The sequence below is a fragment of the Spermophilus citellus genome (assembly GCF_964194105.1).
Source record: "Spermophilus citellus genome assembly, chromosome: 1".
In the NCBI taxonomy this organism is placed as follows: domain Eukaryota; kingdom Metazoa; phylum Chordata; class Mammalia; order Rodentia; family Sciuridae; genus Spermophilus; species Spermophilus citellus.
Window position 1 is genome coordinate 209,074,480 of NC_138182.1, and position 26,678 is coordinate 209,101,157.

General features: G+C 35.3%; 1 protein-coding gene across 8 annotated transcripts in view; it reads left to right on the forward strand.

Moving 5' to 3' along the window:
* The window catches only part of MCTP1 (multiple C2 and transmembrane domain containing 1), a gene marked incomplete at its 5' end in the record, with an annotated part of 531,499 nt that overhangs the window by 155,295 nt on the left and 349,526 nt on the right, over positions 1–26,678 (forward strand). For 5 of the 8 annotated variants that reach the window (XM_081287712.1, XM_081287713.1, XM_081287714.1 and 2 more), the window contains one exon: positions 22,347–22,547. The exons of the other annotated variants lie outside the window; for them this stretch is intronic. In XM_081287712.1, coding sequence (XP_081143838.1) covers positions 22,491–22,547 — 57 coding nt within the window. Of the gene's footprint in view, positions 1–22,346; positions 22,548–26,678 lie in introns of those variants that run through there. 8 annotated transcript variants of the gene reach the window in all.

The window sequence follows — 26,678 nt, forward strand, 5'->3', positions numbered from 1 at the left end:
ACAAGGTATTTTTCATGTTGGATTTTACTTCTTAAAATTCGAATGTTATGAACATGTTTTCATGTATGATACACATTGAACAAAAATCCAAACTTATGAAACTGAGAGCCAAAAGGGTTCAGAACCAGCTTAGAGTTTTCTTAAGCTGTGTTCTTCATTTACTACTGAGTTTAGAGTGCTATTTAAATTTGGTCCCATTAGCAATCAATGCTGAATTTCACTTCTGGGATGTGGGAATGGGGTAAATCTGCATATGCAGTGTTTATGATTTAACTCTATTGGGCCAGGTTGTATATCAGTATAAATAATTCTATTATTCCTTTTATAACTGACAGCTCAAGAGTTCATGTTGGTAAGCACAGGCAGTAGATGCAGATATGTTGCAGAGGGTTTAGAAAGAAGTGGGAGATAGAGAAATTGGAGATCACAGAAATGGGGGAAAAACTGGAGTCATATTTTATCCAGTGCACTGCATATCTTTTTAAACTTCCCTGGGGGCTAGGGATGTGACTTAGTGGTAGAGTGCTTGCCTAGTATGTGAAAGGCCCCAGGTTCAATTCCCAGTATGACAAAGCAAAAATAAACAAAACAAAACAAAAACAACTTTAACCTCTTAGTCCCTCCCTGGCTCCCAGAATTCATATTTCTAACCAATTACATTCATGGAACTAGATCCTTTGCCCTATTACAACATGGCACATTGAGTTGTAGCAGTTTGCTCCCAAGGTTGTCCTGTCTTCTAGCCTGGAAATGCTCTGAGAGCAGGGCTTACATCTTAGTACTTGGAATCCCCTGTGTTGAAGAAGTGCCAATCCATAGAAGGAACTTAAAAACTGTTGCTGAGTAAAGGAATTGGTGTCATCTCATTCATGCATAAATAGCAAGTTTATGTTTTGACTGCTTCCCAAAAGACTGCTGCATATATTAATTCCAAATGAGAGTTGGTAGTGACTCCATAGTGCCTTTGGGATGAACCTCAAACTCTTTACTTTGAATATGAGTTCCTTCGTGACTGGCTCTTGCTATTTCCCCTACCTCATCTATCCCAACCTTGTCCCTCGCACATTATATTTTGGTCAGATTTGGCATTTGCAGTCCCACATATGTACCATATAGTTTCACACCACCCTATCTCTATACTTGATGTTTCTTCAGTTTAGAGCAGCTGTTCTTTACTTTAAAAAAAAATTGAAAACTTTTATTTATTACAGAAACAGAATATTTTAAAATAAGATAAAGAATTTGCTTCTTTTCAAGGTTTGAGTATGTGTATTTGCAGTATTCAGTGATCTCCTGAATTAGGATTTACTTTCTATTTTGTTAAAATACTTTTAAATCCAAAGAAACATATGCTTATGGTAACAAGGAAATAAAACAACAAAACAAAATGTTATGGTTTAGATATGTGTCCTCCAAAAGCAATGCAAGAAAGTTTAGAGATGACATGATTGGGTTATATAAGGTTTAACCTAATTGGCACATTAATCCCCTGTTAGGACTTAGCTTAGTGATAACTCTAGGCACATAGGATGGGGATGGAGGAGGTGGGTCCACCGGGGCGTGCCTTTGGAGTCTATATTTTGTTCCTGATTAGTGGAGCTGCATCTTCTTGGTGACCATGCCCTGGTCTGATATCCTCTGCCACATTCTTCAGCTGTGATGTTCTACTTCATAGCAGGCCCTGAGGAATGGAGGTGGCTATCTTTTGACTGAGACCTCTGAAACTGTGAACTCCAAAATAAATTTTTCCTCCTTAAAATTGTTCTTATCAAGTCTTTTGGTCACAGAAGTAAGAGAGCTGACTAAAACACACACACACACAAAACAACACAACCCACACAGCCTTTATGAAGTATATATTACATGTTAGCACTGTGTTAGCACTTCACATAGATGGTCTTATTTATTATTTGGAGTAACCCTCTGAACTAAGTGCTGTTCGTATCATGTTTTGCTGATGAGGAAACTAAGATTGAGACAAGTGCAGTTATTTGCTGAGGTTCACATAGCTGGTGACTAGGGCAACTATTAAAAGTTAATCTTCCCCTCTTTCTGCAGTCCCATCTTGCCATGCAGTTAAATTTGTAGCCTTCAAGTCTTCCTCTGTGTCTGTACGGTACATACATACCCACACTTTAACCTGTACTGCTTCATTTAGTTGGTTTTGCTTCATTTTAAAAACACTTTGTCAACCTATCTCCTCAAGAACTTCCTCTGACTTCTGCAACCCTTATTCTGGGTCCTGGGCATCTCTCACATTATTCTGAACATAGCATTGTTATGGATTGCTGCTATACCTTGCATGAATACATATAATTATCCTCTCTTTGGCTAGCCCCAGAGTGCCTTAATGACAGGAACCACATCTCTTTCTCTAAATCTATCCTGGATTTAACACACAGCACTGACACACAATAGGCATTGTATTAGATGGATTAATCTCCTTAGAAACATATTTATGCAACTTTTAATGTGTACCTTTTCAATATGCTTTCACTAGGGATGGTGGTATATCTATTAGCTTTTGTTGCAGAATAAACACCCCTAAACTTTGGGGCTTAAAATAGCCATTTGTTTAGCTTATAATGCAAGTTGGCATTTTGGCTGGGCTGAGCTGGGCTTGTCTTCTGGTGTTGGCTTAGTTCACACATGCATCTGCAGTTAGCTGTTGGGTCAGCCAAGGCTGGCTAGACTGGAATGGCCTCAGCCACTTGTCTTTGATGAAATTGGTTTCTTATGCTCTGGCTGGCTAGCCTGGGCTTATTCACACTGGCAAGTCTGTGAGAGCTTGAAAGGCCTCTTGGGGCTGCATTTGGAACTAGCACAGCATTAACTTTAGATGTGTGCTATCATTTAAAACAAGTCACAAACCAACCTCTGTTCAAGGAAAGGTAAAATAAATTCTACCTCTTAACAGGAGCAGCAAAGACATATTGCCTTATGTATGAATACAAGGAGGAGTAAAAGATTGTGGTCACATTCACAGTTACCACAAATTGTGAAGGAAAAAAACAAAGTCTGCCTTAAGTGATCTACTGGATGATCTACTGGATAAAATACAATATTATTTGTAAGGTCACATAGAAGAGCTATATTTTCCACCACTCACTCACCATTAGAAACCACTGAAGCTATTTGTTTAGTCTTTGATAGGCATTTCCTTCATTTAAGTCTAGCCTGCTTGTGAATAATTCACATTCTTCATTCCCTCTTTCTTATTGTACCTGTGGCCAGCAGAAGATATTCCCAGTGGGAACTCTGGAAGCTACAAGAAGAGTGGGATCCCTTACCAATGCAGCTTCAGCATGATTTGGATTCTTTCTCTCTGCTAGATTAACTTCCACTTGCTGCCCACTCTGTCCTGGGCACACTCACTGGCATACATATTCAGGACAAATCTGATTAACTGGAGTATTGGTGGGACAAGTGGTAACTTCTCACATCCCTGGCTCTGGCTCAGAAACCCCAAAACGTTGATTATAAGAAACATAAAACATGAATACATGAAAGTTGTCACTTTGGTCAAGAGGGCGATCTGAATTGCTCTTCACACAGTTGAACCCAAAAGACACAAGATGTTTTCTCCCCCATGTGTACTATGTAGTATCTCAACAGGAACTACCTATCTTGAAATAAAATTGTCTTGTTTCAGAACATATAGCTTTTAAACAATTTATATAAATATACTGCGAGTGGACTTTTGTTTATATTTTAATTTTAAAAAATATTTAAATTATCTCACTCCTTCTGTGTTTAGTTGTGGAAGTTCTTTTGCAGGGAACAGTTTCCTCTACCTGACTTATCTTACTGTCAAATACCACTATGTACCTACAGTTGTTTGTTTGTTTTTTTTTTTTAATTTTTAGTTTTTTTCTATCCAATGTAGATGTGTTCAAGCTGGATTGTGTATTCTTATGGCATGACCTATTAATACTAAGTCATGTCTCATTGCTGGCTGGCGTGTGATATTCAAACTCATCCTTGTGCTTTCCCTCCATTAGACAGGAATCAGATATTTATGTAGGAATGCCTGATTCCTTTTGGTGAAAATATTTGAAATACATATTTTCTCAGTGTGACTATGTGAACTACTTGATAAACTGTTAGTTTAATTTGTATGTATTTGTTTTCAATTTTAATCCTTGCTCTTTTTCATTGCTTGTTTGGTTCTGTTTTGTTTCTACTCTAATAAGTTGGTTTGATGTTTTGAATTGATCTGGTGATTTAATTTGGGGAATATGTGATAATGAAATGGCAACACTAGCTGTGGGGTGTGTGAGATGCTATACCTGTTCAGTTGTGTCAATGGTGAAATCCTGAAACTGAGCACTCAAAAACAGAAGTGTGAGGATCGATGCGGTTATTCCTATGGAAGCATTGGATCAAGTCTCTGGGACCTAAAACCCACAAAACCCCATTTTAGGATTATTGAATTATTCTTAAATGGGTTCAAAGGTAAACCTTCAAAGTATTTATAGGTGAGTGTTTAGCTCGTATAATATTATAGACAACAAAAATCATGAAGGAAAATATTGGTACATTTCTTTGTGTAAAAAAACAAATAATTTTATGTATCAGAAAACATTAAAAATAAAATTGGAACAAAATTGACAAATCTAGATTGCATATAATTTTCTTAATATAAAAGGAGTTTTAAAAAACTCATTGAGAAAAATAACTCCTCTCATTAAAAAATACATCAAAACATGAGCAAAATGTCCAAGTCAGCCATGACAAAAGAAGAAATGAAGTGACCAATGTGTATAAATATGGTTTAATTCCAGGGTTTCTAGGGTTATTTGGTTGGGAACACATTTACCTTTATTTATATTATGTAACCATCCTAGTACTGTAAAAATTATATATATAACACATATATATGTATTGTGTTATATATATATATATATATATGTATTATATATATGTGTGTGTGTGTGTGTGTGTGTGTGTGTGTGTGTGATCTTATTTTAAAGAGTAGACCCACCATTGATCTATAAAGTAGATCAAACAAAGAAGTTGGAATATTAGAAATTATTTAGTTGTATAAAGAAAAACATGCCAGAAATCTCAGGTACCAATTACTATAATTTAAATCTAATTGTGTCTGTGAGACACTTGGTAGCTAAATCAAAAATGAAATATTCAGTTTGTTGGCAGGAAGGCAAGGACTATGGAGAAAATTCAGGGTTTTTTTTCTTGTTAATTTTTTACTGTGTGAAAAAGAACTTTATGTATGCCTATTTACTACTATCTAATAAGAATGACTATGCTTCCAATTCTTTAGACCAAAATAAAAAAAATCATCTTTGATTCCTTTCTTCACATTTTAATCTGTCCTCTTAGCTATTTATTATCACCTTTACCCCAAATACTTCCTGAATCTTACCACATCTCATCCAAACTACCTGAATTCCTGCAAGCCTCATAACAGGTGCACTCACTCCCCCTCCCCACGCCCCTCATCCTCAGATCTAATCTGCACCCAGCAGTTCTTTGTAGAAGAGATTGCCAAACTCCTGGATGGGAACCACTAAAATGAAATCCAAGTTTCTTTCTATTGTTTTCAAGACTCTAAAGGCTCAGATCATGTTCATTTCTCTGATTTTTTTCTTCTTTGACTCTGCCCCTCTTTTATGAGGCCGTGGTCATGCCTTCTTCCTGACTTTTCTGCAAAGATCATATCTGTGCTGGCCTGTGTTCCTGAAGCCATCTTAAAACCTTCCCCTGTATCTTGACACAACTGCTTCCTCCTCATCAATTGGCTCCACTGAAGACTTTGTCAAAGTAACCCAGCTCAAGCTCTTCTTAGTTCCCACCTATAGTCCTCTCACTTGTCTATTAACCTATTTTGTATTCTTCACAATAGTTTTTCATGTTTGCTGTTATTTATTTCCTTGTAGGATTTCTTTTTCAGTCTCTGCTGGAGTTTCTGCTGTCATTCTAAAACAAGTGTCTGGCACATTGGAAGTGCTCATAAATATTGTTAAAAACATGAATATATTAACATTGGCTATTTGAGAAATTTTATGTCATAAAAATATTTTCTTACAACATTTCAAAGAAATCTTCAATATATATTAGGAAATAGACATTGATTATTGAAATAACAAGGTAACAACGCTGTTAAAATGATTTACTGTCATGGTAGAATACCACATCTGTATGTTGGAGGAACTGTAATATGTAATTCATTTCAACACCACAAAAATGCAAAAACATAATGGAATTACACCAAGCTGTATAGATTGGCTCCATTTAAGCTGTTTAGAACAACATGGTATACTATGATATCATATTCATTCATATGTTGTGGAGCTGTTTTTGAAATTTAACTTATTTCTTTTCTTCTCCATTCAATATTCATGGGAAGACTTTACAATTAAAATCCTGCCCTTTCTAAGAAAAACCATTTCAGACCTTTTATGGTATTTAGCTTTCGTTCCTGAAATTCAGCTCTGTGAGATACTAAAAGCTTTTGTGCTTTAGCATACTGCAAGAATTAGAGCTTCTTCCATTTATGGAAAACCTTTTTAAGCAGACCCATTTTCTCAAGCAAATTCTGAAGCAACTTGTGGCTTCTCCCTTTCTCTTGTTTTTGCTATTGCTTCACATGCATTCCATCTCTTTCTTCCTTTTCCTTCACTACTTTTTAGACTTTCAGAAAAGTAGAAACTGGGTTGCTACTAATCAGCCCTCTTGGATGTTGCTCTGCAATTGCCAATCAAAGCTGGGTTTGTTATATGAGGTTTATTCCTTTTCTGATTATATAACTTTATCAAATTGAACAAGCAATTAAGAATTTCATTTGTTTTCCTGAGAATAAAATAGTTTTTAGAGTTGTTTTTGGTTTTTGTTTTGGCACTGGGGGTTGAACCCAGGTGTACTTTATTACTAACCTACATCCCCAGCCCTTTTTGTTTTTCGTTTTGAGACAGGGTCTTGCTATGTTATTGAGGCTAACTTGGAACTTGTGATCATGTTGCCTCAGCCTTCTTGAGTGGCTGGAATTACAAGTATGCACTGCTGTGTGGGGGCCAGTTTTTAGTTTGTCCACTAACTATGTCCTCCTGTTGACCCCATTAAGAAGTTGTTGAGGGGCTGGGGATGTGGCTCAAGCGGTAGCGCGCTCGTCTGGCATGCGTGCGGCCCGGGTTCGATCCTCAGCACCACATACAAACAACGATGTTGTGTCCGCCGATAACTAAAAAATAAATATTGAAAAATTCTCTCTCTCTCTCTCCCTCTATCACTCTCTCTTTAAAAAAAAAAAAAAAAAGAAGTTGTTGAAATTCCATGCTTCACCCACCCTCCAAAATCAAAATTTTCTCTCAAGAAGTCAGTCTTCCACAGGGGGAATATTAAATTCTCTGTGTTTTTTAAATTTTGTTTTGCTGAATATGTGATACTTTTGAATGAGTTTCTTCCTATAAAATCAGGTAGTTGATAAATATGACATTCTTCATCATCTTTAAATCAGGTTAGTTCTGAGTCCCAACTCCAAGTGTCTAAGAACCTACCTGCTTAAATGTCATATACTACATTCCTCTTTGAGGACTTGTTGCCTCTGAGGGAGAAAGAACTCACTACCTGTTCTCTCTGCCCTCTATGTCTTCCATTATTTCAAATCCACCGTTACTACCACTACTTACTTCTTTATGTCATAAGTCAATTAATTTCCTCAGAGGGTTAGAGACAGCTCAGGTCAAATAGAGTCAATGACTTCAGGCTACTTTCACTTTTAGCCTTGCTCAAATCTGATATAATATACAAAGAGTAATTACTATAGCATAAAAGACTGGAAAAAGCAGAGTAGCCTGCGTCTACAGATACAGAAATCAACCAGGAAATGGAAACTCCTGGCACCTTCTTTTCCCAAGGTGGGGGCATACCTTGGGAAAAGAAGTTACGCAGCTGGTTTGCATACAGTTATTTTTACAATTCCCTGAGTTCTCACTGCTCTGCAAATAGACCAACCCCTACTGACTTCTGATGATGATGCTCTGTTCCTTACCCTGTGATATTCTCCTTCTAACTTTGTTCTTTTTTGCTCTTGCAGTGTGGAAGATGTTCATTTAAACAAACACCTCTGTCCCCAAACCTCTTCATGCTAAGCACCTTAAATTCCTTGGAGGAAAGAGTTGTTACAAAAACCTAACACAAATAATAAAAAAGAAAATGGTTGCTTTGGATAGAAGTAATGACAAGGAAACAAAAATAAATAAATTAATTAATAAAAGGTGCAAACTCAAGAATCTGTTACAGGGGGAGTTTGCTATAGAAACAGTTAATTCTCAGGAAAAAAGGTAGAATATTATTTTAACAGAAAATTTTGAAATTCTCAGAAATTTTAATAGCCATTAGTATTCTTAGTATATTGAGGTTTGCTTATAATCTTGTGCTTTTTTGTGATAAAACAGAATACTCTGTATTTGTAGTTCAATATTTATCAAAATCAGGTTATTCAAATTTAAGCGAAACAACATGTCATCTACTTATGAATAAACATTTGGTGATTTTTCACACCACATTTACTTAGTCACAAGGTGTTTTCATAAGGAATGTTTCTCAACTTGTATGTATGAACTAGTTCAGCATTTGAACATTTAAAATTTTTTTTCCTTGGATTTCTTAAAGGGAAATCAACATTATTGTTAATTTGGTGATTCAATTTCACAGAATTCGTGTATTATGGGTCAGGATTCCAATGATAATCCTAATAAATTTCCAGGAACAAATATTTTGATAATCTTTTCAGTGAATTTTTAATGCTACTGTGATGTTAAGAAACCACTCATGGCCTTGAGATCCTTATGGTTTCATGATAGAGACTCAAATGGGAAGAAAGAAAGGTCTAAAGCATGACTTCAACAGACACATCTTCTAAAAATTCATGGGTAATGAAAGGAAATAGAATAGGGCAGGCAAGGAAAGCACTAAGAAAGTACTATTTACTGATGCACAACAAATCCCAAAGTTTAATGACTTAAAAAAGAGTCATTTGTTTTGCTCATTGATGTGCTATTTGTCAGGGCTTGACGAAGGCAGCTGGCCTCTATGCTACGCCACTCAGGTGAGGTTTAGAGGATCCTCTTCAAGATGATTCATTCAAGAACCTGAAAAGTTTGTGCTGGTCATTAGCAGGGAGCTTAGACCGGGGCATTAGATTGTTCTCCTTAAGGGCTTCTCTATGGGCTGCTTGAGTTTCCTTGTGGTATGGTAACTAGATCCTAGAGCAAGACCTCAAGGGAGCCAGATGAATGCTGTATCAGGTTTTATGGTCTTGCCTCAGAAGTCACAGAGCATCACTTCTGCTACAGTCATAATCCTGTCCATATTCAAGGGGAACGAACCTCCATCTCACCTTTGATGGGAGGCATGTCAAAGTCACGCGTTGTAAGAAAAGCATATGGAATGGGAGAGACTTGTGGCCATCTTTGGAAAATGCAATCTTCTGTAACTAATCAAGCAGCTAAAATTCTGTCATTCTCATGTGCAAAATAAACCCAATTTATCCCCAAATCCTAAAAATCTAAACATCTTCTTAAGTCTATTTTATATCTAAGAACCAAGTGAAGATTAGGTTCTTTGTGTATAGTTCTTTGGGTACAGTTTCTCAGTCTGATGAAACTTAATTGAAGAGATAGTATAGGTCATCACCCACACACCCCCAACTTTCAGTGATTGGACAGGCTCAGACATTTCCACTGAAAATGGGGGTATCAGGAGGCACGTACAGTAACTGGCCCATAGTGAGCATAATGTCCAGCCAGACTAGTGTTGCTAGTTTATTCATTAGTGCTTAATATTCCTGCTGAGATTTATCCATTGCAATTCTGGTTTCCATACTGTGGGTTTTGCCCTTTGAGTTGGTTTTTATATTCTTTTAAAACAATAACAACAACAATAAAAAGTACTGCATTTAAAAATATATACTGCATTTATAACTAGTCTTCTCTGCCTGTTTGCAGCCCATATAATGTTAAATGTCCAAGTCCACTTTTATTTTGTATTGTCCCTATCTTTTTTTTTAGTATAGAATCAGTGCTTCTTACACCTGAACAATTCCCTTAATGGTGGTTTTTCTGATTGCATATGTACCAATATCCCCCAAGATAAGTACTGCTTTACTTAGGTTCCCTATAAGATAAATTCTTAAGACACTTACAAACCCAGTTGTTTAATGCAGAGAATTTGTGAAATATATTATTAAGTAATTATAACCAAAATGGGTTTTAGTGTAACTCTCATTATTAAGATGGTTGTTTATTTTGAGATTAAAAAAAATATAGGAGGGCCATTGTCAACCTTAAAAGTTTGAATAGATACTGACTTAGCTGAAGTCTTAATAGAGATCTTATAATTTCATCTTAGATTGTTGGATTCTCTGGCCTAATACTGTTCATAAACTGAAAATAGTTTACTGTTTAGAGAGGCTGAGGATAAGAAACAGATATTTGTTTACTTTTCTGTTAAACCCAACAATTTGTTCTTTACCTCATGTATTTACTTTTGAATTTATTAAAGATGAATAAACAAAAAATTAAACAGAACAACAACAACAAAAAGCCCTACAAATATCTTCATCTTAATCATCAAAAATTTTAAGTACATTTCTAATTTCTACATTACCACAAATAATCATTTCCAAGCTATACAATTCTATATTACAAGGGAAACCCTTACTCCCAATTTCCAGCAATATTTTTCTTTCTTTCCTTTGAGCACTTGCTGACAGCCTCCTTGAAGCTTGTAACTAATTCCTGCTAACTTCTGCTGACACTTTCTTGGAGAACCCTTCAGCATCTCCTTACTCACTGACATAAGTCCTTTATGTTTCTGTTATGGTAGACCCTTACTTCTGTGTTTGTTACTATAGCTGTCTAACAGATTACCTATAATTTAGCAGGTACCATTTTATTTTGCTCTTGATCTTAGAAAACAGGACTGTGTGCATGATTTGCCTGGAAAGGTTTAGCTCAGCATTTATGCAGTTGCATTCAGATAGCACTCAGAGCTGAAATAGATGTGGGACAAACTAGAGAAGCTCAGGCAGTCAGAACTGACAGTTTCTCTCTCTCTCTCTCTCTCTCTCTCTCTCTCTCTCTCTCTCTTATTCTTGCTTTCACTCCCCTCTCAGGGATTCCCATGAGGGCCACCTGGGCTTCCCCAAGGAAAATTAGCCCTGGGCAGTTGAGTCGCTGAAGGCTTCTTGAGAGGCTGTACCAGTGAGCAGGGCAGAAACTGCAAACCTTTTAGGATCTCACCTGAGGAGTCACAGGCTATCACTTCTGTCATACTTTATTGTTCAAAACAGTCACAAAAGCCAATTTATTTCAAAAGGAGAGGACATAAACCCCACCTCTTCAGAATAGGAGTCATAAACAATTTCAAACATGTTTTTTTAATTTGCCACATAAAGTAACTGCAATTATTCATGCAGGTAATTATGCATAAAGAAGTTTTATGAAGGACAGAAAGTAGGCCATGGGAATGAGAAGATCACAGGTCACTGAATTGGCAGGCCTTTGTGAGTGATTGGCCCTTAGTGGTGAAAGAAGGTCCTGGATGAATTCCAGGTGTCTGGTTTGGGCAAAAGCCTATAGCAACAAGGAAGGAGGCACTAAGGAAAGGAGGATTGGAAAGGAGGGGGCATTATGGAGTAGGATGACACTGATACAAATCCAAAAGCCCAGTTTGATATACCAGGAACATATCCAGGTGAAGGTATCTAGGAAATACTTTGATAGATTATAAACCCCTCTGGATATGGAGATTATATATATACACACACACACTGAATGAAAGGAAGATATATATGTCAATATTGTGTGTGTGTGTGTGTGTGTGTGTGTGTGTGTGTGTGTACTGAGCAGAAAAAAATAGCAGCACCTTTAGATAGGTGAGTGAATGCCCCAGCCATGCCTCTAATGTGTGCCAAACACCTGTTCTACTTCATGAAGTTTAGGACATCTACTTTTTAGCAAGAAAAGCAGAGGACTTAGGACTCATGACTCTGGACCAGTAGCATTGAAGGGACAGGAGAAAACAGCAAAGAGGACTAAGAAGAAAAGACCAGATAACTCATTAAGAGTATGTATAAAATATAATTTCTAATTGATTTACCATCAGAACTACTACATCATTTTTTTAAATGAGGCATTGGCTAAAAAAGAAAGCTAGGTAATTTATAATTTCTAATTTTTAAATTATTTTTATTCCTTACTTCAGAGTCAAGTGATTCAATTTTAAACATCAAGTAATGATGATGACAATAATAAACACAGTACGTAACTGGTGTAATAGTCTGGATTTAAAGCATACTATCTTAACTGCCATGCAGCACTGCCTTAAAAGTTTGCTGTAAGACCCCTAAAATTGTTTTTTTTTTGTTTGTTTGTTTGTAAAGGAACGAAAGGAAGAATGAGAACAGCATGAGAGAATGGGAGAGAGAGATGAAGATGAAATAGATAAGGTTGCACAGGAGGGGCCTCAATGTGGAGCTGTGTGGAAAACCCCATGTAATAGAAGGCTAGAGGAGGTGTTCTGCCAGGCGAGTGAGCTCTGTTTTGATAACCAGACTATGTAAATTGTTTTGAGCAAAAATGATTATGCCACTTGTGGAGAACAGAGGACTGAAAAAAGGTATCATTAAAACCATTAAGTATTGTCCCTTGTTCAGTGCCACTTTATGAGCTGGCTCTACAGCATGCTCTATCTCCCAAGATGATGGTTTCTAGTGTAGTGGCATCCCCTCCTCCACAGAAAATCTTAACCAAGCGTCTCCAGAAATCTTCACCATAATTGATTTTAGGACCATCAGCAAAAGAGTCTCTACAAAAGACCTCAATGTAGGCAAACTTTGTATTTTCCTGTTGCTCTATTTTACTTGGCCACTGGCCTGGAAGAAATCAGCACTACAGGTTCTGAACGCCCCTTTACTAGTTTTTCACAAACATTTATCCAGTATAGCAGTTTGTAGAAGTGTGTTTACAAATGCAAAATGTGATAATAAAAAGACAAATCCTTTAACAAGGCCTCTGGCCTTGAGCTGGAACTTCACAGAGATGTCCACATTTCTAAGATAAGGGAGGTTACCAATTGGGCTCCATGGTAACAGCTGGCAGAGGGAGGAAAGAAGAAGAGACGAAGCTCTCCCCTTCTCGGGTGTTGTCCTTGAAGGGTTAACTTGCCCAGAACATTGAAAGAAAAAGCTGCTTTTATGTGAAATTCTACAGACTGTGAACTTCTGAGCCCCTCCCCTTACATGCTGGGTATAAAGTTCTGAAACTTCCTGAACTCGGGGTTCAGGGTATTAATTGATTACTGTAAAAGCTGTGCCCTCTGAACCTGGCTGCAGCCAAATAAAACTATTTCCTGCGTCTTCAGTGCCTTGCTTTATCTGTCCCCTACAACACTAGAGCAACTAATGAACTAAATCACTCTGAAAAGGAATAAGGCAGATTGGGACTTAAGGAAAGAGTCCTTCTGACTTAGGTTTGACTGTGTTCTTTAGCCCCTGACTGAGAGGGTCTAACTGGACTGTTGATTGTATAGGAACCAGTGAATGCCTAGCCTCACTATTTAAATAGAAGAGTTTCCTTCACATTTATAATGAGTCAGAAGTTGTTATTTTTACAAAATCAATTCCAAAGTATTATTCTTAATAAAAGTCAAGAATTTATGGATCTGAAAGTTCTATTTTAAGTGAAACAGAAAACTATCTTAAAATAGGAGATATACACATCTATTTCTTTATGTTTAATGCCTTTTTATTCTGAAGTTAAATTTCCTTCATTTCTAAAAGAAATTACTTTTAAATTAAACTCTGAGATGTTTGCTTCATTTTACATTTCTCAAAAGTATTCCAATCTTTACCTCTCAGGATTTATGAAGGCAGAAATAAAAAGTATTTCTTTAATTCTCTCTGCAGTAGTGAGGAAAGAAAAGCAGCAGACTTAGATTGTCATCCTCCTTGGATGGATCTCCTTAACATAATTGTCTCCAGGACTGTAGTGTTTTATGGTATAGTTAATTGTTCCATAGTTCTTAAATCCTGAAGAAAAATTGCAGTTTTTCTAATTGGTGTAAAATAAAGAAAAATGATATGACATAAGAAATTCCTTTACCTTGTGTTTCCATCCATCCACCTGAAAATGGTACTTAAAGCAGTACAGATATTGAAATTGGAGTCTTTACCACTTCTCTCTGTGGAGTAGTACAAAGTCTGAGAGGCTGCCCTCTGGAGCTTAAGACCTGGTTATGCCACCTACTAGCTGTACAATCTCGAGAAAATTACTTAACTTCTCTTTGTCTCAGTTTCTTTATAAGAATAGGATTATTGTGTGTCCATTTCATAGCATCAAGGATAATAAATGAAGTCATATTAGTAAAGTAGCTAGAAAAGCATTTGGCATAAATAAGTGCAAAATGTATATTTGATGTAAAACAACAAACAGAGATACAAAAATTGTGGTATATATGTACATTAAGAATTGTAGTGGAAAAAAAAAAGAATAGCTTTACCTTAGATTAGGTAGAGGGAAGTGAAAGGAGGGGAAGGCAAGGGATGTGGGGATAAGAAAGATAGTAGAATGAAACAGACATTATGACTTTATGTATATATGTGACTGTATGACCAATATGATTCTACAATATATATATACTCAGAAAAATGAGAGATTATATCCCATCTATGTATGATATATCAAAGTATATAAGTGCATTCTACTGTCAGGTATAACTAATTAAAACTAATAATTTTTTTTAAAAAAGACCTGAAACAACAACAACAAAAGAGTGAAATAAAGTATACACAACATACTATGGTGCAGGTTCGAGGGTGAAGGTTCAAGCCCAACTTGTCAGATGTGTCCATGTGACCAGATTACTTAACCTCCTAAAGTATTGTTTTCCTCATTTGTAAAATGGAATAATCACCCAAAGCAGTACATGCTTCACCTGGTTTCTACAAACATTAAATGGGATGGTCTGTGGCAAGCACATAGCACAGTGCCTGCTCCCTAGTGCCAATGATTACCAATATGTATTCTAATTCCTGTGAATGTTCTGGCTCTGTCCCTGGGGATTTATCTTTAATTCTCAAGTTCACATTTCTAAGTCCTTTCTGGATATCTAGAGACCTAGGTAGGATCCTCTTTGAAATGGATGGCCATGGGGCTAGAGTGAGGGCAAAATAAATTACTTAAGATCCCAACAGACTTTGCAGGGTGGCTTTGTTTTAGAGTATTTGCTACTATCCACAGTCTGGTCCAAAGCCTGTGGGCCCAGAAACCACACTTGTCAGCAGTTTCAGAGCACATCTCTCCTCCAAAGCTGGATTCACTCTAACAAAGCTCATACAACTAATATGCAAGATCAGAATGCCAATGTTTCCATTTGCAACATGAAGTGGAACTTCTGGGCATGAGCAGCTCCTGTGCCCATCCAGTTCATTGTGTCTGGAGGCCAGTCACACATGTGGAAATCTCTAACCCATCTGTTTGTTTTAATTTATAGTGGAATACAGATACTGAGTTGCTCTTCAAGTCAAGTTTCTCCATGAAGGCATGCTAGATATACCAAATTCTAATCAGATAGCAGCTTGGTGAACATGGAATCAGAAGGGCAGATTGTTCTTGGACTTGCAGGTTTAGTAGTATTAGGGAGATAGGTCCACAGGTGAAAGACATTAGTCTGCTTTACCTGTTAGTAATGTGCCTCCCTCCAGCTATTTGAGTCTGTATCATCCTGACAGTTGAAGCTACTTTCATTTATCTATATTCTAATATGTATATTTTTATTACAAGCCTTAATTCTCAGATGGCAGTCTTCTTTGAATGGCTACTGCCTGTGCTTGCTTCTGAAACTACTTTTTACTTATTTTCCTGGTCTGTGCTATGTCCTACCTGTTTCACACATTGTTTCAATCAATCAGGCTATTGCTGTGCCAAAGAGTCTGAGACTGACAACCCGTGGGACACATTTGGACTTCAAAAGCTTATTTTGTCTCATACTGTATAGAGGCTAAGATTTTAAAACAACTCAGATCTGTAGCCTTTCTTGAAAAATCCAGAGATCTGCCTCCTTTCCACATCTGGTTAATTGGCGCTGAGTTGAGGATGTCTTCTCTAAATAAGGCTAGAGTCCTGCCCTTCATTCTGGTTACCATGGTTCCTACCAGATCTAAGATATTGGTCTGCTTTGCTGTTAGTAATGTGTGTGTCTCCAGCCATTTGAGTTTGCATCATTCTGACAATTGAAGTTGCCTTCATTTATCTATGCACTGACCTGTTAGATTTTTATTTCTAACTTTAATTCTCAGATGGCAGTTCTATTTTCTCATTTTCAGATTCAGTTCTCTGTCACCCCTGAGTAGGGAAAACACATTTAAGTTAGTAAGTCCTGGAAGGTTACAGTGAAGTGAAGGCTCAAGCGTAAGTCACAGAGCTGCAGGGAAGTGGGATGCCCTTAATCTTTCCTCAGGAAATGTGTGGTGCTGATGGTCACCCTTTTCTATTTCTAGCTCAAGAGCTTTTCTTCCTCCTGGGTGAAGAATATCAAACAGTCTAATTTTCCATACTTTTTAAGGTTGTAGTTTTAAATGTAATGCGAGAATCTATATTTACAAAAGAAAGAAATTTGAATGCATTGTCTAAGTGTATTTACTGTATGATTTCATTCAGGAACAAAAGCCTATTTTTATCTTCAGTGTTATAAATTATTAATAGTCTGATACAGCAAGAAGTGTGCACCATTTGTTAGGATTCTTAAGAAGCAAAGGATTTTTTCTTACTTTTTTTCTCTAATGAATGGAGAAACTGATTGAATCACTGATTATAAAAATAAACTTGTCTCCCAAGGGAACATTTTTTGTTGAAATTAATAACCTTTCCTTTCCTTTAACTTTTATTTATCTTCTAAATAAATTAGGATTAATTTTTGAGTGATCTGAATAGACCTCCTTGAGAAAATATGAATCTCAGCTCCAGGTCTTCTGTATTTAGTTTTCAGGTACAAACTATACCTTAGTCTTTGGGGTGCAAGGTTATAATATAATCTCCTTCTATGTCCATAGCATTGGGTGTGTGTCTGTGTGTGTGTGTGTGCGTGTGTGTGTTACAATGACATTTTAGTCCACCCTGCTTATGCTACTATAAAGAATGCATTAGCATAATCTCTGGCATATGGTTACATTTTCATTTCATTATCATCATTACCAATATTCAATCATAAATTGATTACTTGCATGGACCACTGCATGTATGGGGCACATGGCAGGTGTTCAATAAATGGGGAACTAAATTGAAATTGCTCTTATGAAATAGGAATTCTCAGTTCTCCTTTAGATATAAAATGACAGTATCATTGGTAATGCTTTAGGAATAATGATTGAAGAACTTAATTTTCTTTCTTACATTTTTGTTATTATATTGCTGCTGGGGATTGAACTCAGGAGTGCAAGCTACATCCCAGGTTTAGTGAGACAAGTTTCTAGGACTTCACTAAATTGTTAAGATTAGCCTTGAACTTGGGATCCTCTTTCCTCAGCTTTTGAATCTCTGGATTACAGGCTTCCACCACTATACAGGTCCAATTTTCATATTTTGACACAAGAAATACTTGTAATTAACTGAAAAGAATAGATTTTAAAAATTAAAACCATATCAAAATATTTAAAATTTAAAAACAAAACAGCAAAGGAAGTTATAAAGAGTTTTGAGTTACAGATAGAACTGTAACTCAAAACACTGACAAGGTAGTGTTTATAATATATAAAGACTTACACAAATTAAGATATCTTCCCAAAATATGGAAGGGACAGACCAATGATCTAATAGGAAAAAAATAGTAACAATAAGATAAAATGCTCAATTTCAATAGCAATCAGGGAAATCCAAATTAATACACTGAGATTCTATACGAAATATAAACAAAATGCAATAGTGCCAGTCAGGAAAATCAACATTCTTGATATTTCAACATTTGGAGTAACAGTACTATGGAGATTATTTGCAAGAATGAGTATGACAAGAATTCTCATACATTGTTGGCTGCATTGTAAAGTAATCTATTTGGGGGTGCAGTTTGTCAAAATCTAGAAAAATAAGGTGTGCATATCCAATGACCCCACAATTCTATTGATAGGTACCCATCATTAGAGAAATCCTTTCACATAGATGAGAATTAAAATAGCTTGATTATAGCAATAAATTAGGAACAACCTAAATGTCCACTAATGGGGGATGGATACATAAATTGAAATCTATCAGCAGTTAAAAAGAATAATCTATGCAGAACTACATGTAAATCTCAAGATAATGCTAAGCCAAAAATAATTTAAAAGATATATGCCTATGTATATATAAACTCTGATGCTGTTTTTATAGCACTTAAAACATGAAAATTAATATCTTAATTATGATATACATATATCCAGTGAAAATATCAAAATGCATGGGAACAATACATGCTAGCCCAGTAGTATTCACTGTTGAAGAGAAAGGAAGGAGAATGGGATAGAAGGGATATATATGGGCTTCAAGTGTATCTGTAATGTTTTATTCCAGAAAATCTAAAGCAAATTTGGCATGATATTAAGACTTTACACAGAGGTGGGGAATAAGAATATCAATAGACTATGTAGAAGGTTTAAGCTATAAAGGATAAGTATGCTTTAAGAACAAAACAGTAGTATTTACATTAAGTTGTCAACTCAGTATGCACTCAAATCCTGGTGAGTCATATTAACAGTCAAAAGAGTACTGACTCCTGCTCAGACTCTAAGCATCTTAGCTGTGGAATGTTTAAAAAGAGAACACTCGGGGCTAGGGCTGTAGCTCAGTGGTCAAGTGCTTGCCTTGCATGGGTGAAGCACTAGGTTCGATCCTCAGCACCACATAAAAATAAATAAATAAAGATACTGTGTGTTCATCTACAATTAAATAAATATCTTTTAAAAATAAGGGCACACAGTGGAAATCTAGGGAAACACCAAAGCATAAGGTATTATGAATATGCCCAAAATAATGTAAAGATGTTTGAGAGAGAGAGAGCAAACCAAAAAAGCAACCAAAGTTTCAGATTTTGAGTTTACCCATTTTGTTCATTTCCCATGTTAAACACCTTTAAAAACTTAAGCCAAGTAATATATATGCCACTTATGGTAACTTTGAAATAGTTAAGTTCACAGAATTAAAAATGTAGAACTCAATGGGTTAATTAGGAAAGCAAGTATTGTACCCAATTCAAGTACCAGAGAATTTTCTGTGAGCAGTAAATAATCAAGTTTATTTACTCTGTTCCAACATTAAGTTAAGAAAGGCATGTTGTCATAAATTCTGGACTGCTGATATGTGTACACTTTAATAAATCTGAGCTTTATTTTATGAAGCCAATAGAAGAGCATACAGGAAACAAAGAGAAAAACAGTCAAAGACATTGGCTGGTATTAGAAGGCACATTGGAGATTCTAATGAAGCTTGCCGTCTGTTTCTGTTGCTCTCTGTCCTTTGTCTCCGTTCTGTCTTTGGCATATCCCTTAGCCAGACTGAAAAATCAGGAAAAAAAAAATTGGGACTGTAAAAAAATGGAGATTGAGCCAAGGAAGAGCACTTTTATTTCTGTTACATTGTTTTGAGAAAATAATAAGGGAGAGTGAGTATAACGTAGCAAAATGTAGAAAGATAAAAATATTCTTAAAGTAAAGGTTTTCTTCAAATTACCTAAGGAATACATGAGTTCATTTTCATTTTAATGACATAGACAATTGATAATAAACCAGCAAATTGATCAGATCTCTCTTTGTCCCTTATCACTCCCTTATTTTAAATCTCTTTCCCAGACATAACCACCTGTCCACAATTGGTATGTAGTCCTTCAGATACTTTCCTATGAATTAGCACATAAAAATCCATATACTCATTCAGGTATAATGTATTTTTCTGCCATGTTATTTCCAGTTAATACATTTAATATCTTTCAGGAAGCTTTGACTGTCAGTGCATTTATATAGCCTGATTCTTTCAAAAAATAACTGCCCAGTAACCCTTGGTATAGTTAACCCACTATTTATTTAACCCTTTCACTGTTCATGATCCACTGCAAAATTTCCAGATTTTCATTATTACGATTCTGCACTGAATATTCCAGCATAACCATCATTAAAGCAGAGGGCAGATGTCACTTAATGCATGACCATATCTGGGAATTAGAATAGTGTTGCCAGAAATTTGTCTTTTATGTCTTTGACTTTATTTTTTCTTTTGATTGGCCTTGTTTTTAGACAGTTTCACCTAATGTGGTAGTAAACTTGAAGCCAGCAGTTTCAGGCTTACATTCTCCAAACTTAACCTCTTTCCCATTATCAGCAAGATTGGGCAGTATGGCTCTCCCCAAACAACTTAGGTCATATGCTCATTCTTGACCCTAGTACTGTGGCTCTCTGAGCCATATAACCTGATTTGTGATTTGTGTGTGTGTGTGTGTGTGTGTGTGTGTGTGTGTGTGAGAGAGAGAGAGAGAGAGAGAGAGAGAGAGAGAAGGAGGGAGAGAGAGAGAATGGGCAATAAATAGACATCCTAGTGATATTCAGATTTATATCATAGGGACCAAAATATTGTAGGTTTATTTTAAGATATTTGCTAGAGTAATAAAATGACATATAGTATTATGTATAAGAATAAAACATTTTATAGATTAAGGACCATTAATATTCTTAAAAAGAGGCAATGTCTTAATTCAGAAAAGCATTGCCCTAATATATTTGCTGAAAATTCACTGATATGAAAAACATACTTTGTAACATTCTGTTATTTGCCAAACCATAGTAGAAATTATATATTTTATTTCCTTATTAAACAATGTTTATTAAATTCTGTTATGCATTGAGATAAAAAGTTGAATACAACAAAATCCTTAACCTCAGATTTCTTACTTTACTTGCACTGTTTGTAAGCAAACATGAATAAAGAAGACTATTTCAGACTGTGATGTACTATGAGAAATAAAAAAAAAAGATATCAAATGGGAAGACATTAGAGAAGGTCATTTTAGAAAAGATGGTGTGGGAAGATCTTTCTTAAAAGAGACCATTTGAGTTACAACTTGAAGACTGAGAATGAACTTTAAACTCTAGACCTATGTTATTTATTATGGTAGCCATTAGCCACTTGTGGCTACTGAGCACTTGAATATACTAGCTCAGATGGAATATAACATGAGTGTAAAATGTATATCAATCTATAAGACTAGTTCAAAAGTATTAAATTATTTTAATAGTATTATTTGTATAAATTAATGTTAAAATCATGATGTTTTACATATGTTATAGTAAACTTTATTAAAATTAATTTTTTTACTTTGTTAATATGAGTGCTAAAATGTTTAAGATTACATAGGTGGATAACCTTACATTTCTTTTTAATAGTCCTGGTTTAGTTTATTTCAGCCTATTTGCTATAATTAACATGTTTTTTAAAATATTTTTCCTTGGGGAGGATGATAGTGGATGAATTTACATAGTAGACTTTTCTCCAAGGATCTAAGTCTATAATATTTATTCACTGAGGTGCTCAAATATGATAATTCAATGTGTGTTCAAGCTTAATACAGCTCAGAATTAAGGGGTAATGGGTGGTAGAAAAAGCACAGAAAATTGCCACATTTGCTAGAAAAGTTGTGTCATTAGTCATGTTCTCTTAGAAATGTTCACAAAACAGATAAAGAAGGACTTGGAATTGGATAGGTGGGCAGAACTAGCATCACAAGGTAATGACAGCGTAGGACAGGATTTCTGTGGGAAACAGTACTAGAAAACTACAAAGCTCTATTTCCATTCTGTACTTAGTGAAAGAGATTCTATTGTGTTGTATAGAATTGCCATTTCTTGAATGTTAAAATAGAATTTTATTCTACACATTATTTTTGCATTGATGGGAATGTTAGTAACTTTGGTGTACCTTTTTTTTTATGTCTATCAGGGAGATGTTGGCAAGTTCACACACCTTTAATAACATTAAATGAAATCACTGCAGGGAACAAGCAGATTCATTTTCTTTATGCAATGTTATCATTCTCATTTCTGACTGTGGTTTGTGCCATAGGAAAGACTTTGACTATTTAGTCAAATTGTGTCTGGTTGAACAGGAGAATGGTTCTCTAATGTTTAGTTTGTGAACATTTTAAGATCCCAAATATGATATTTGTTACGTAATCTGTACTAACAATTTGGTTGGGGAAACTATACCCCTACTGGTTTGAGAGTTGAGTCACATCCTGTGAAACTGAAGCAACGGTATTTAAACATCACGGGTTCCTCTTACTTTCATTCTAAGTCACTGCAGTTCAGAGCAGCAAGTGCTCTGTGCAAAGAGGCTGTTGCTATCCCTCGGTGGTGAACAGACACTCTTGCCAGTGTTCAGTGAAGGAAGCCAAGTCTGGATATGCAGTTCTCTTACTGGAGTGGAAGATGTATTGTTCATTTCTGAACAACTATGCTAGATAGCTGCAAACTGAAAAGTGCCTACAATTTGCCATTTGTTTGTAGTAAGGTAAGTATCATGTTTTGGTGCACTCATTAGATTGTGGCAGTTTCAGTATTTGATGGTGCCTCAGAAAATGCCTTCTCACAGGGTACTGGAGATGGCATTTGGGGTTCTAGTGTAAGTAATTAAAATCCCAATACAATCCATTTGTGATATAGGTTAATGGAAAAATATTCCTTTGATAATAGTTATTTTTATAATAAAAAATGTAGTGCCTGTAATGGAAATACTATCGTAGTTTTATATTGGTTTAGGGTAATTTTTTTTCTTTATAAGAATTTGGGGTCTTAAATTTTTTTGTTACTGTATGATCTCAGTTAAAGATGAAATGTACACAAGAGTCCCATTAGTTATGTTTAAAAATTTATTCTAAATAATTATAGTTCCATAATTATTTCTTCATTAAAATAAAAGTGGTCTTAGTAACTAAAAAGTTTAAAGTGGAAAAGGAGTGAAAGCCTCTGCTCTGTTGTATTTGAGTCTCTACTTAATGAACAGACACCATATTTCTAAACTTCTGATTGATCTGTTTATTTTAAAATGTGTACAAGCTTATTTATCATAGCCTGCTTTCTCAGTTGCTGTTGGAGACAGTCATATACAAATTGTGTGGATAGAGGAATCTGGATGGAGAATGACTGAGAGGTTTGTTTTTCAAATTCTTTAAGCTGGCTGCTGAAAGATTGGGATGAAAGACAGGAATGCTGTCTTGGCATTTTATTGTTTAAAAAATAACATCAAATCAAAGTTTTAGGTAGTGTGTGGTCTCATAAATTTGGACCCTCATATTTAAGCTCCTTAAATTAGTTTGAGGTTAAAAAATAAAGTTAATTTTGATTTCGAGAGCTATTGCTTTGAATTTATAAGATGTTAATCAATTGAGATTTTTTTTAAAATGTATCTAATAACAGTTGGAATTATGAATATCTTTTCTTAATTGATTCACTATCGTGCTTAGGAATTGTTTCAATTCTTTTCAAAATTATATCCACCACTAAATTACTAGGTTCTGACTAAAACATGAAAATTCTCATTAGACATGTATTCAATAATTCATGTTTTTGCAAAGGTCAAAAGGTTAATAAGCTGATGGAAGGAAAGTAGTTTCCCTCTTCTTTATAGGAGAAATTAACATTATTTAAACTTCCTAATATATGTGAAGACAGCATTCCATGTGGAAAATAGAAAGGGAAAGAATTATAGAAAAGAACGTAGCACTGAGAATCTTTGGGACCTCAAATAGTGAAAAAGCACAAATTCTAAAAGATCATGAAGTGTTATAAATAGAATATCCTGATGCTAGATTATGTATCATACTCTGATTTTTTTGCCTGGGCAAGGAAGGAGCTATTCTGATTCAAATGATATTCTGCTAGAAATTTTTCCTTATGCTTATGTGTGAATTATTAAACTTCAATAAAAAGAATAGAGTACACCCACATAAAGAGAGAAGCATGTCTTATTGCAATTTGCCTTGATTCCAGGTCTTCATTATGAATTATAGTGGCCATAAAAACTGTTAGTAGGAATGGCAACTCAGGTTGACAAAATGTTATCAAATCTGGTTTTTGTAATATGCTCCATTTCAAATATGGACATAATTATTTGTGATGTTGTACAACTGACTGGTGATTGCCTAATCACATTATTGAGGCATCTTGTTTCTTTTCCTTTCTGTTGCCCATCCTTTGGCTGATTTCCTGATTCTTTGCACTTCCAGAGGGGTGTGGTCAGTGGGAAAGAGGGAGGGAACAGGAGAGCAGAGAAGGAAAGTGATGCATGCAAAGGATGTCATATTTTTGCCTCTCAACCTCTCCTTATAGGGTTTTTTGTTTGTTCTGTTTTTTGTACTGGAGGTTGAATCTAGGGGTGCTTGAATACTAAGCCACATCCCTAGCCATTTTTTATATTTTATTTAGAGACAAGGTCTTGCTAATTTGCTTGGTCCTCAATAATTTGCTGAGGCTGGCTTTGAACTTGTGTTCCTCTTGCTTCAGCCTCCCAAGCTGCTGCTCATAATAGTTTTGATGAAGAAAGAGGTTAGTCTAGTAGACTATAGGAAGGAAAGAGGAAGCATGGGGAGGACAAGAGGGAAAAGGAGAAAGGAAAATGGGGGATTATGAACTGAAATCATTTCCATGCATGTACGAGTTTTTTGGGATAAATCCAACTACTATCTATAACTATAAAGGTCTAAAAAGGAGCAAAGGAAGGAAGGGAGGAAGGGAGGAAGGAAGGAAGGAAGGAAGGAAGGAAGGAAGGAAGGAAGGAAGGAAGGAAGGGGTTAGATATAATGCAAAATCAGTTTTTCAGATAACATGGATTTTAACCATCAAGAAATGCTTTGACTTCTAATTATCTTCTGTATTTCTGTAGTGTCCATCATAACATTTTCTTTTTCATCACGGATGTTAGTAATTTGAGTTTTCTTTCTCCTTCTCTTCACTAGCATGGCTAATGGTTTATCTTATTTATTTTTTCAAAGAACCAACTTTTTGTTTTGTCAATTTTTCAATTGTTTTGTTTGTTTCAATTTCATTGATTTCAGTTCTGATTTTAATTATTTCCTGTCTTCTACTGCTTTTGGGGTTGATTTGTTCTTCTTTTTCAAGGACTTTGAGATGTAATGCTAGGTCATTTATTTGTTGACTTTTTCTTCATTGAAGGAATGAACTCCAATGCAATGAAATTTTCTCTCAGAACTGCCTTCACAGTGTCCCAGAGATTTTGATACGTTGTATTGGTATTCTCATTTACATCTAAGAATTTTTTAATCTCCTCTTTCATATCTTTTGCAACCCATTGTTCATTTAATAGCATATTATTCAGTCTCCTGGTATTGGAATAGCTTTTAATTTTTTATTTTATTACTGATTTCTAATTGGGAACTTAACTTGGGACAGACATTTCAGATTTTACTTACCTCATGGGACTGTTGAAAAGATGTTATTGTATTTTATTTACTATGTTATTGTATTTTATTTACTATGAAGTGTTGGGCATATTTTTAAGGAAATGTTTTTGAGTTCTCTTAAAGTAATGGGGGTTGAAACACATCAGAGATACTTGAAATTCCACCCAGGGTTTAAGATATTTTCTTTTAGGAATAAAGAGTCTCATCTTTCCATTTCTTTATATATATATATATATATATATATATATATATATATATATATATATATATATATTTGTTTTTAGTTGTAGGTGGGCACAATGCCTTTATTTCACTTTTTTATTTATTTTTATGTAGTGCTGAGGATCAAATCCAGGGTCCCGCGTTTGTGAGGCGAGCGCTTCACTGCTGAGCCACAACCCCAGCTCCCTCATCTTTTCATTTCTAAACCATTTATTTCTTGTCCCTTTTCAACATACATGAAAACATTTTACAGAGATAATATATACCCTAAAATAAAAAAATAAATAAAAACTCAATTTTACCTAAGCCCTAGTGGTCTTTCAAACTTCAAATACCTCAAGGAAATTCATTTTCACTCAAATATTCACTAAATGGCAATTAAAGATCATTTTCACTAAAGTTAATATATGATTTGTCTCAACTGGGAACTTCATCATCAGAAGTAATCAGCATCACGTTTTTCTTCACTTTCTTTCCTTCTTTCTCTTTCTTTCTTTCTTTCTTTCTTTCTTTCTTTCTTTCTTTCTTTCTTTCTTCTTCTTTTTATTAAGTCTTTAAAGTGTTCATGATTTGAGGAACCATAGCATAGGAAGAAGAAGATTTTAAGGTGCTTGTTCTGACTCCTGAAAACTTAGGTTTTCTGGATGGTACTTTAGATCCAATTGTCTCTAGTGAATCCTACCTAATATCAAAGCAGATACTTGAGGAAACTAATGAGTAATAACTGCACTCACCTTAACCTGAATATCACTTATAATAAAGATCCAATGAGATTATTGATGTGAGAGCACTTTGTGAACTTCATGTTATCCTCAAATTTCATCATCACAGAGTATTATATTCATAATTACACATTTGAAAGGGAACTTAGATGTCGTTTCATGAAGAAGGGAATTAAGGTCAGAATGAGTTAAGGAAGTTTCATTGGCAAGTATCTGAGAAAAGACTGAAGCCTGTATCTTTTTGCCTGTCTTGTTAGCTCTTCTGTATTACCCTTGAGG